At 39.7% G+C, this 11846-nt stretch overlaps 1 protein-coding gene across 1 annotated transcript; it reads left to right on the top strand.

Moving 5' to 3' along the window:
- The first annotated feature begins 4015 nt into the window (after positions 1–4015).
- On the top strand, positions 4016–9637 carry LOC146511200 (sialic acid-binding Ig-like lectin 12). Its single transcript, XM_085172975.1, has 8 exons — positions 4016–4043; positions 4343–4402; positions 4916–5290; positions 5601–5903; positions 6023–6283; positions 6539–6614; positions 7163–7205; positions 8033–9637. The coding sequence occupies exons 2-8, from the start codon at positions 4360–4362 to the stop codon at positions 8264–8266; spliced, it is 1335 nt and encodes a 444-aa protein (XP_085029101.1). The 5' UTR covers positions 4016–4043; positions 4343–4359; the 3' UTR covers positions 8267–9637.
- Positions 9638–11846: the final 2209 nt, after the last annotated feature.

The following is an 11846-nucleotide window of genomic DNA, read 5'->3' as shown; positions in this document are numbered from 1 at the left end:
ACAGTAAATATCACACTAACACCCTCACAATTCCTAATACACTGTTTATTTAAAAATGGGGATGTGCAATGTTTACTTTATTATGTACACATTGCTAGTATTGGGTTGGCCTCCCTTTTGCCAGTCTTAATTCTTTGTGGCAGAGATTTAACACGGTGTTGGAAACATTTTGCAACATTTTGTATCACAGCTGCTGTGGAGGGCATTTGAGTAAAACTCATTCTATTATTAAAAAAAACACAATCTGATATAATCTGAATATTGTGACATGGTGGCTTAGTCTGCTGAATATCCATTACACCACCAACAACCTGACCTGTTATTAGCGAGGATCACTCCATTCTTTCACGATGATCTTCATGTTGTGCTATCAGAGATGCTCTTCTGTGGGTGGTTATTTGCATAACTTTCAGCTTTCTGTAAGCTTGAAGTAGTCGACCAATTCTCCTGTAATGTCTGGCATCATCAACATGTTTTTTTCCCCCATCACTCACTGGATGTTTTCCAGTGAGAACATTACAGATGGCTGTGTGGGGAAATCCCAGTAGATCAGAAGTTTTGAAATACTTGGAGCAGACATTCAAAGTCACTTAAATCACCTTTCTATCTATTTCTGATGTCTCCATGCATGAATGCTGGTACACAACTGGATGATTAGATATTTATGTTAACGAGTGAATGTAAATGGCAATACATTGGTTTGTTTGTTAGTGAAAATGAAACACGGTCATTAATTAATGATTATAATAATCATAATTTCATTTTCACTAAAATGAGTAGCCAGTACACCTGCAATATCATGATATTTCTGTATGTGACATCCGTACCCTAAACCTAATTTCAGGTACCGGATGTTAACATGCTGCCATTAGGCATACTCAACTAAGATACTACAACTGTAATGTTACAGTTTCATAAACAGAGGTGCGTTTTGTGTCTTCATTCAAATTGTCATGATTGTTACAGTTTCTCTATTGGCCTGGTCTTTTATACTCTGCTTTGACCTCTGGTGTGCCTTAACACCACACAGGCGGACAACAGTAGGTAAGCAGGTTAACAGGACTGTGTGCTTCATTCTTGTAGATGATTTGTCATATAGTAATCAAGAAGATGTGAAAGATAATGTTAAAAGTGAAGAGAGGAAATGAGAAAAAGTGAAAGATGAGAGGACAGACTATGTTAGAAATGTGTTAGATGACGACAACAAGAGCAGCAAGGCACATATAGCCTTAAATAGGAATGGGTATCGTTTAGGTTTTATCCGATACCGGTGTCAAACTAGTACTTTTGAAATGGTGCCGGTGCTCAAACCAGTGCTTAAAGAATGGAGAACACAAAATTGGTCCAAAAACCTCTCATGTTCAGCTGTTTTTTTTGTAAAAAGATAACAATGTTAGCCTTCTCTGCAGCTATGGGGCATATATGGTATCACTGTTGGCTGGAAGCAGTGCTTAAAGAATGGAAAAAAACACAAACTTTGTCCAAAAACCTCTCATGTTTAACTGTTTTCCACTTTTTCTTTGGTCATTTTAGCCTTTTTTGCCAGGGTGAAGGGAGTATCTGCCATCAAACAAGAAGACAGCCGCATGTAGCTATGATGATGTTTGCTAGTTCACCTTACATGCATTAATTTAATAACGTGTTTAGCCTACTCAACGTAAATTACACACGAACAACATTAAGCTCGCCCAGAGAAGAACAGCTGCTGCTGCCACCATCATCCATCATCATTTCTGCTACACTGGCAGGGCTAGGGGCCAGGATTGTACTCTCGGTTTTTGGGGGATGTTGCTCCGGGTCAGATAACAGGCAACCCACCCGCACTCGGTTTGCGCAGTGGCGTGTCTAGAAAATATTTGTTGGGGGGGCCAGGTAGGGGCACAGATTTGGAAAAGGGTGGCAGGTATAATTGGCAGATGATGTTGAAAAAAATTCTACCAACTGTTAGTATTTTTACTGACATATAGTGCACATATGTTTGTGCAAAAACATTTTTGAATATTAAAATACGAACATTTCTAACATACAATCGGCAGATTAGCCAATGCCAATGCAAAATTTTATCTGCCTATTAAAAAAAGAAGATAATCTTCTCACAAACTGGTGTTTGACTTTGAAACAGGAAAAAAGTGGGGAAACAAATGAAAAGACTAACATTTGAATGAAACCTGAAAGCAAGTAAATACTTTCTATGCTGCCTTATGATAAACTTTGGTAATACTGATGTATAAAGAACAACACTCGCTGATGATGAAATACAGTCAGCTGGCATGGTGACACTGCCAGTATTAACCTGCAGGGCTGGACTGGGACAAAAAAATCGGCCCGGGCATTTTGACTAGAGACCGGCGCACCAGGTATTAAAGCCATAAAGCCTTTGAATGAAAACAAACGCTGTTGTGACAGTGATGTACAGTCTTGTTGGTATATGTATGATTTCTATACATTTTATGTCAGATAAAAACTTTGTTCGCAAGATTCAGATGATTATTTAATAAAAGCTAGACATTTTAAATGAGAATAAGAAAGAAAAGTATTTCTTTGTGCCTCCCTTTCCCTGTTAATGCCCCCCTGGCCCCCTGGCAAAACTTTGCTAGACCCGCCCCTGCACAGTTACCAGCTGTCAGCTACTTAGAAAAGGATCCTGGTGTTATTTGTCTCTCAGAAACAGTTCATAACTTCCCTTCAACTCATTCATGTCACCTAAAAGGTAAACCTGTTTCTCCATCACCTGTTCAGCTCTGATGATTCAGTAAGGACATCTCCTGGTTTCATCTTCATGTTTCCCTCTCACCACATATCCAAACCGATATCATGACCAGCAGCTTTTACAGCTGTGGCTCCAGCAAACATCAGATGATACTAGTACTAGTATGATACTAATATGTGCTGCTTTTCGGTCTGGTTACTGTCTGGTTACTACCGTTTATGTCAGAACTGGTGCCATAATGGCACCAGATACCGGTACCCATCCCTAAACTGGAGGTTGAGATTAAAGCTTTCAGTTTTAACCAGTTTGAATCATTTGTGCTCATACATCTTCAGAATACTCGTGTGTGTATAATTACTGTTGATATTGTAGGGATTTGAGATGGGTGGGGTTTGCTTTTTCTGTTTTCTTGAGCTGGGTGAGTGGGCGTGGTCGCAGTTCTCGGGCTGTTCAGCTTGTGGTGTTTGGCATCGTCAAGCTGGTGAAGAACAGCGGTGTGCCAGCTGTGCTTCAGCTCTGTGGTAATGGGCTCATTCCGGGAATCTCCAGCTGTAATCTTCGTCTTCTCGTCATCCCTCTGTAGAGCTACTCCTACTAAGATCACTCGTCTGTTTACTCCGTTCGCCCCCCCGGAGAACAGCGTTAGGCACGGATTCCTCACTTCGGACTTCCACGCCTCGCCTGCTTACCTGGATTTCTCCTCATCACCTTCCTGCACCTTTCGCAAACGTCCAGCCACCTGCCCGTCTGCTCCCATTAATCTAACGTTACTGTGTGTGCGCTTATCACCGGTCTTTGTCCTCTTCCTTTCTCCTCAGGTCCTTCCCATTTCACCTGCTCACCAAGTGTTTCCATTTTCCTTCTTTAATTCACCATAAATCAACTTTTTTTTTACGTGTTTGTATGACTGAGTTGGTTTGCTCCTTTGAATCCACTCTTAGTGAAACATGGCAGAGATAATATAATTTCATGATGTTATTAAATATATAGTATAAAAGCACAAAACCTTAGAATAACTCAAGTTGGTAAAGAAGTTCTTTGATGGTTTGTAAGTACTTTGAGACTTTAACGATGTTGTAATCTTTGACTTCTTTTATCAGAGGATATTAACAGGAAGGACAGATAAGTGACTATTTTCCTGCTTTGGTCAGAGCATCATGTGATGCCATGCCCGTAGCAGCTTTGCAACCAAGCAGGCTGGCCTTAGCTCACTTTCTTAAAGAGCATGTTCTCCTTCTGAACTTCCTTCTTTTTAACAGCAGTCAGGCTACATGGTTCACTGTAACTGTGCTAAAACCCCCCTCATTTCGTCGTGAAATCACTCGTTCACTTGGTAGGAAACATTTCACTGTTACTCTCTAAAACTAATAATTATTTATTCTTTTACTTAAATGAAAGACGCATTAAGTAATTTAATGTAATATGTATTAAATTTTACTTAGTTGTGTTGTTGTTTTAAATGAACTGTGTGATTATAGATTCAGAGAGATCACTGCCAAGAAAAAAAATGTTGTTAAATAGGGGAAGTTCTCTTGTGAAACAACTTTAACAGACTGTCGGTGCTGTTTTAAAACTTCATGTGTGGAATGATTAGATAAACAGATTTATTTGTGTTTGTGTGTTAAAATGCAGGGAAGGAGTTTGTGAACATGGTGACAGTCGGCATGTTATCGGTTCTCCTCTTTGTGTCAGGTGAGCCGTTTGTTCACTTATATTGAAATCATTTAAAATGTGAATTTTATTTGGAAGAAAAAGTGACCCCACAGCTACTTTTTCCAACTGTTATTGTCCTAACTTGAAATTGAAACGCTTTAATTGGTAATTTCTCTTTGGTTTGTTTACAAAACAAGAATTTAAATGATAACAGAAGAAGAAGTCAAATGACTGAAAGGGTGTTGGCTGAAGCTACAGCTTGTAACACCTACAGCTTAAGAAAAAATAAAGAAAGTATATTAAATCAACTACACTTTTAATGTCTAATTTAAAAACTGAATCATGACAAAAGAAAAAGAAATAATCAGTAACCCTTTATGTCTAATTGAGCTCTAGATGAGCTCTGTTAAAACCTGCGATTGTGTAATAAACACACAGATACAAAAATCAATGTAATTGAATCATTTAATCAAAGATTATGTTTTAAGTCTTGTCTGGACTACAGTACAGTATTAATGTGTGAATAACTTAATCCATGAATTGTATTTACAGGTGCTTTGGCAGACTGTACAAAACAACCAGGACTCTCCATAACTGCACCAAAGAAGCTGGAAGCACTGAGTGGATCTTGTTTGCAAATCCCATGTAACTTGGACATGAAATTTATCAGCACAAGAAAAATCTTTGGAGTGTGGATTAAAAATGATTCTAGATTCAGTATCGAAAATTCAAAAAATGTGATCTTCAACAGTAGTGGAGCAGGTAGCATCTATCCAATGAGTATTACTGGGAACCTGAGTCAGAGAGACTGCACCACTCTGTTTTCTAATTTAACCACCACATACACAGACACATACTTCTTCAGAGTAGAGAGTGAACCATTCAAGGCAACAGCTTCTTGTGATCCTCTTCAAATAACAGTCAGAGGTAACGAATTCTTGCTTTTTCATAGTTAAAGCAAACAATAATTTTGTAGTTTTGTTCTTGATTGTTAGATTTTTTTTCTCTGTCTATGTCTGTTGAGGATATACTATATTACAGTCACAATTATTGTCTTAATAGCCTGAATGGTGTTTATATTTCCTTATTTATAATGTTTGCTCGGCTCAGGATCTGATTTCTAAAATGATCTATGAATTTTAGATAACGAGATCACAGGATGAAGTTTGAAGATTTAAACATGTATAAAGTGTAGTGTGCTCTTCATTTCTAATATGTTTGTGATTTGAAACCACAGATTCTCCTTGGAGGCCCGATATTACAATCCCAGGTGATCTGAAGGAGAAGGAGTCTGTCACTATAACCTGCTCAGCTCTCACTCCCTGTCCACACTCCCCTCCTCAACTCACCTGGAATCTCCAAGACTCTCACAACAAAATAGAGCAAAACACAGATGGAAGCTTTACAACTAAAATCCAGCAGACCATCACTCTGTCAGACACACATGATGGAAAGAAGATCAGCTGCTCTGCCAGATATCCTGTGAACCAAGGAAAAGACACCAAGACAGCAGAGACAGAAGAGACTCTCAGTGTTTCATGTAAGACAATCAGAGTTTATTGTTGGATCCTGTCAACATATCATGATTGATGGGATCCACATTATTTATCATTCTGTTTATAATGAATAATGGGGATATGTGTGAATCTTTTTCTCCAGATTCTCCCAAAGACACCTCAGCATCCATCAGTACATCAGTTTTGGTGTCAGCAGGCAGCTGGGTGAACCTGACCTGCTCCAGCAGAGCCAAACCTCCAGTCAGCAGCTTCACCTGGTTCAAGAAGAGCAGAGATGGAGCTGTGAAAGTATCTGAAGGAGAGATTTACAGCTTCAATGTAACAGATGGAGGAGTTTATTACTGTGTGGCCACTAATGATCTGGGTAATCAGACATCAGCAGAGACTCATCTTAATATTTCAGGTAAATGTAGAATGATAGATGAAAAGGCTCAATTCTAAACATTGTGTTTAATTTTAGTCATAACAGATTGATCAAAATAATCAGGAATGGGATAAATCTTTTCAGAAAAATGTAGGTAGTCAGCTGTTCATCACGGTTGAACATCTTCACAAAGTACAAGTGCAAACAGAAGGGGAAAGTAAAATAAGGAGGCTGGACATATATGAATGAACACTGAGTATACCGAGCAGAAAGACAAAACATGTGTTTCTTTAGGAACTGATACGTGGTGGGCTGCTGTTGGAGGGATCCTTGGGATCATCACACTTATTTGTTTGGTTTTCATCATTTGGTAAGTGTCTGTTTCTTAACCTATTTTAATTTTTTTTTTTTAGCATTGTGAGTAGCTTGTTCATCACTTTGTTTATTTGTTTGTATTAGGTATTTCACAACATTGTCTTATATTTTGCCTAAATACTGTAAATTGTTACATTTTGGGTGAATGTCTCAGACAAAATTAGGATGTTTTGGTGTGCATTTTACATTTATATGGTCGCAGAAGTAGATTTAAGTTAACATGACATCAAAATCAAACGTAAAGTTGGACAGCTACTCAGGGTTGTTGCCATTCCTGCTGGTGGCCACAAGGTGGCCACATAGCACAACATGAGTCCGTTAATGACTCAGATAATTGTTTCTGCACTGAAGAAACTTCAGGGTTGAGTCAATCATACTTGAACGTTTCAGGAAAGTAATTTTACTATACTATACCATATATATATATATATATATATATATATATATATATATATATATATATATATATATATATATATAATTATTTTTTTTTTTCCCCTTTTACTTCTACAGTTAAGCTAAAATTTGTCTTGTTCCTTTTAGGCGACTGAAGTCAGTCAAACATGGAGCTTCTGATCAGACACAGGTGGGAGAACTGAACTTTATTGTGGTTTTACATGACTGCACAATAGTGACTGCAGTCTTTTCAATTCAGTTTAATTTTTTTCATATAACGCCAAGCCAGCTTCATGAAGAGCTTTATAGTGTAAGGTAAAGACCCTACAATAACAGACAAAAAACCCCAACAATCCCAACAAGTGCCCTATGAGGAAGCACTTGGTGACAGCAGGAAGGAAAAACTCCCTTTAAACCAGAAGAAACCTCCAGCAGAACCAGGCTCAGGGAGGGGCCACCATCTGCTGCACCTGGTTGGGTTGAGGGGAGGAAGACACGACAAAGACACCCTGTGGAAGAGAGCCAGAGATTAAACATAATTAAATGGAGAGTGGCATATAAACGCACAGTGAGTGAAAAAGCAACATAATGGGAATCATCCAGCAGACTATACCAACTGCAGTGTAATAAGGGAGGATTCAGAGTCACTGATCCAGTCCTAACTATAGGCTTTATTAAAAAGAAAATCTTATCTTAAAAATCTTAGAAAAGTAGAGGGTGTGTGTCTCCTGCATCCAAACTGGAAGCTGGTTCCACAGAGGGGCCTGAAAGCTGAATACTCTGCCTCCCAGTAAGTAAACCAGCAGTCTGAGGACAAAGTGCTCTAATGGGGTGAGACAGAGCCGATTCCTCACTCACATACAAATGCGATTAAACGTCCTGTTTTTTTGTGTTTTACTTGCTTTCAAAGCATCAAGTTGCTACTCTGAAGGTATCAAATTATATCACTGATTGAGTCGAACAGAGTTTTCCCCCCAGTTCTTCATTACATCTCAAGTTTGGTGTGTTTGATTTCAGAGTCTGTCTCTCCAAGAAGCAGCCAGAACAGCAGAAAATGAAAACATCCATTATGGACAGATTGACTTCTCCAAGCAGAAACCCGGACCTTCTTTAGACCGATTGCAGGAGAGCACACAGCAGCAGGATTTGGTGTATTCACAGGTCAAAGTGTGCAAGACTCAAAGCAGAGACAGGCCATCACAGACAGCTGATGGCCCAGAGTGTATCTACGCTCAAGTGCAGAAGAAATGAGTGTGGAAGTGTCTGTTGGTGAAAAATGCTCTCTTCTAATTCATTACAAAGAACCCGTTCAGGATGTTCATGTCTGATGAACATATATTTGTAGAATAGCGCTTCCATACAATATGTCTTTTAAAAAGGTACTTTGAATGGTAAATAGCCTGTATTTGTAAAGCGCTTTTACTAGTCCCCCCTAGGGACCCCAAAGCGCTTTACACACCCAGTCATCCACTCATTCACACACTGGTGGAGGCAAGCTACAGTTGTAGCTACAGCTGCCCTGGGGCAGACTGACAGAAGCGAGGCTGCCATATCGCGCCGTCGGCCCTTCTGGCCAACACCAGTAGGCGGTAGGTGAAGTGTCTTGCCCAAGGACACAACGACCGAGACTGTCCAAGCCGGGGCTCGAACCAGCAACCTTCCGATTACAAGACGAACTCCCAACTCTTGAGCCACGAAGTGAAGTTTGATTAGCTGTTTATCTCCAGTAAAATATTTATTATTATTTTTATCATTTTGTGTATTTTTGTGTATTTATAATGAGTTTATCATATATTTTATTTTTAATGTTCCTAAAATTAAGATGATGCACATCCATCGATCCATCTTCATCCGCTTTATCCGAGGCTGGGTCGCGGGGGCAGCAGCCTAAGCAAAGAGGCCCAGACCTCCCTCTCCCTCTCCCCAGCCACCTCCTCCAGCTTATCCGGGGGAACACCAAGGCGTTCCCAGGCCAGCCGAGAGATATAATCTCTCCAGCATCTCCTGTGTCTGCCCCGGGGCCTCCTCCCAGTGGGACATGCTTGGAACACCTCACCCAGGAGGCGCCCAGGGGGCATCCTTGTCAGATGCCCGAACCACCTCAGCTGGCTCCTTTCGATGTGGAGCAGCAGCGGCTCTACTCTGAGCCCCTACTCTGAGATGATGCACAGTTATCAGATTTTCTCTTTAATGGCTTGGCATTCAATTTTTCAATTCAATTCAATTTTATTTATATAGCGCCAAATCACAACAAATGTCGCCTCAAGGCGCTTCATAGATACAGAGAAAAGCCCAACAATCATATGACCCCCTATGAGCAAGCACTTTGGCGACAGTGGGAAGGAAAAACTCCCTTTTAACAGGAAGAAACCTCCGGCAGAACCAGGCTCAGGGAGGGGCGGCCATCTGCTGCGACCGGTTGGGGTGAGAGAAGGAAGACAGGGTAAAGACATGCTGTGGAAGAGAGACAGAGATTAATAACAGATACGATTCAATACAGAGAGGTCTGTTAATACATAGTGAGTGAGAAAGGTGACTGGAAAGGAAAAACTCAATGCATCATGGGAATCCCCCGGCAGCCTACATCTATTGCAGCATAACTAAGGGAGGATTCAGGGTCACCTGGTCCAGCCCTAACTATATGCTTTAGCAAAAAGGAAGGTTTTAAGCCTAATCTTAAAGTAGAGATAGTGTCTGTCTCCTGAATCCAAACTGGAAGCTGGTTCCACAGAAGAGGGGCCTGAAAACTGAAGGCTCTCCCTCCCATTCTACTTTTAAATACTCTAGGAACAACAAGTAGGCCTGCAGAGCGAGAGCGAAGTGCTCTAATAGGGTGATATGGTACTACAAGGTCATTAAGATAAGATGGGGCCTGATTATTTAAGACCTTGTATGTGAGGAGCAGGATTTTGAATTCAATTCTGGATTTAACAGGAAGCCAATGAAGGGAAGCCAAAACAGGAGAAATATGCTCTCTCTTTCTAGTCCCTGTCAGTACTCTTGCTGCAGCATTTTGGATTAACTGAAGGCTTTTCAGTGAGTTTTTTGACATCCTGATAATAATGAATTGCAGTAGTCTAGCCTGGAAGTAATAAATGCATGAACTAGTTTTTCAGCGTCACTCTGAGACAGGATATTTCTAATTTTAGAGATGTTGCGCAAATGGAAGAACGCAATCTTACATATTTGTTTAATATGTGCGTTGAAGGACATATCCTGGTCAAAAATGACTCCAAGGTTCCTCACAGTGTTACTGGAGGCCAAGGTAATGCCATCCAGAGTAAGAATCTGGTTAGATACCATATTTCTAAGCTTTTCAGCGCGGAGTACAATGACCTCAGTTTTATCTGAGTTAAGAAGCAGAAAGTTAGTGGCCATCCAAGTCTTTATGTCTTTAAGACATTCAAGTGAAATATACGTTTGTATTTATTGAGCCAAAATATTGTGTTCTTGGAGGAGAAGCAAAACTGCAAAATGTTGCATGAAATTAGCTTCTTACATTTATTAACCTTCCCAAACTAATGTATCATGTTTTACTCTGACGTTTTACTTATAACCCACAGTAAATATCACACTAACACCCTCACAATTCCTAATACACTGTTTATTTAAAAAATGGGGATGTGCAATGTTTACTTTATTATGTACACATTGCTAGTATTGGGTTGGCCTCCCTTTTGCCAGTCTTAATTCTTTGTGGCAGAGATTTAACACGGTGTTGGAAACATTTTGCAACATTTTGTATCACAGCTGCTGTGGAGGGCATTTGAGTAAAACTCATTCTATTATTAAAAAAAACACAATCTGATATAATCTGAATATTGTGACATGGTGGCTTAGTCTGCTGAATATCCATTACACCACCAACAACCTGACCTGTTATTAGCGAGGATCACTCCATTCTTTCACGATGATCTTCATGTTGTGCTATCAGAGATGCTCTTCTGTGGGTGGTTATTTGCATAACTTTCAGCTTTCTGTAAGCTTGAAGTAGTCGACGAATTCTCCTGTAATGTCTGGCATCATCAACATGTTTTTTTCCCCCATCACTCACTGGATGTTTTCCAGTGAGAACATTACAGATGGCTGTGTGGGGAAATCCCAGTAGATCAGAAGTTTTGAAATACTTGGAGCAGACATTCAAAGTCACTTAAATCACCTTTCTATCTATTTCTGATGTCTCCATGCATGAATGCTGGTACACAACTGGATGATTAGATATTTATGTTAACGAGTGAATGTAAATGGCAATACATTGGTTTGTTTGTTAGTGAAAATGAAACACGGTCATTAATTAATGATTATAATAATCATAATTTCATTTTCACTAAAATGAGTAGCCAGTACACCTGCAATATCATGATATTTCTGTATGTGACATCCGTACCCTAAACCTAATTTCAGGTACCGGATGTTAACATGCTGCCATTAGGCATACTCAACTAAGATACTACAACTGTAATGTTACAGTTTCATAAACAGAGGTGCGTTTTGTGTCTTCATTCAAATTGTCATGATTGTTACAGTTTCTCTATTGGCCTGGTCTTTTATACTCTGCTTTGACCTCTGGTGTGCCTTAACACCACACAGGCGGACAACAGTAGGTAAGCAGGTTAACAGGACTGTGTGCTTCATTCTTGTAGATGATTTGTCATATAGTAATCAAGAAGATGTGAAAGATAATGTTAAAAGTGAAGAGAGGAAATGAGAAAAAGTGAAAGATGAGAGGACAGACTATGTTAGAAATGTGTTAGATGACGACAACAAGAGCAGCAAGGCACATATAGCCTTAAATAGGAATGGGTATCGTTTAGGTTTTATCCGATACCGG

Source organism: Neolamprologus multifasciatus, chromosome 9, assembly GCF_963576455.1.
Source record: "Neolamprologus multifasciatus chromosome 9, fNeoMul1.2, whole genome shotgun sequence".
Classification (NCBI taxonomy): domain Eukaryota; kingdom Metazoa; phylum Chordata; class Actinopteri; order Cichliformes; family Cichlidae; genus Neolamprologus; species Neolamprologus multifasciatus.
This window is presented reverse-complemented; position numbering and strand designations above follow the sequence as displayed.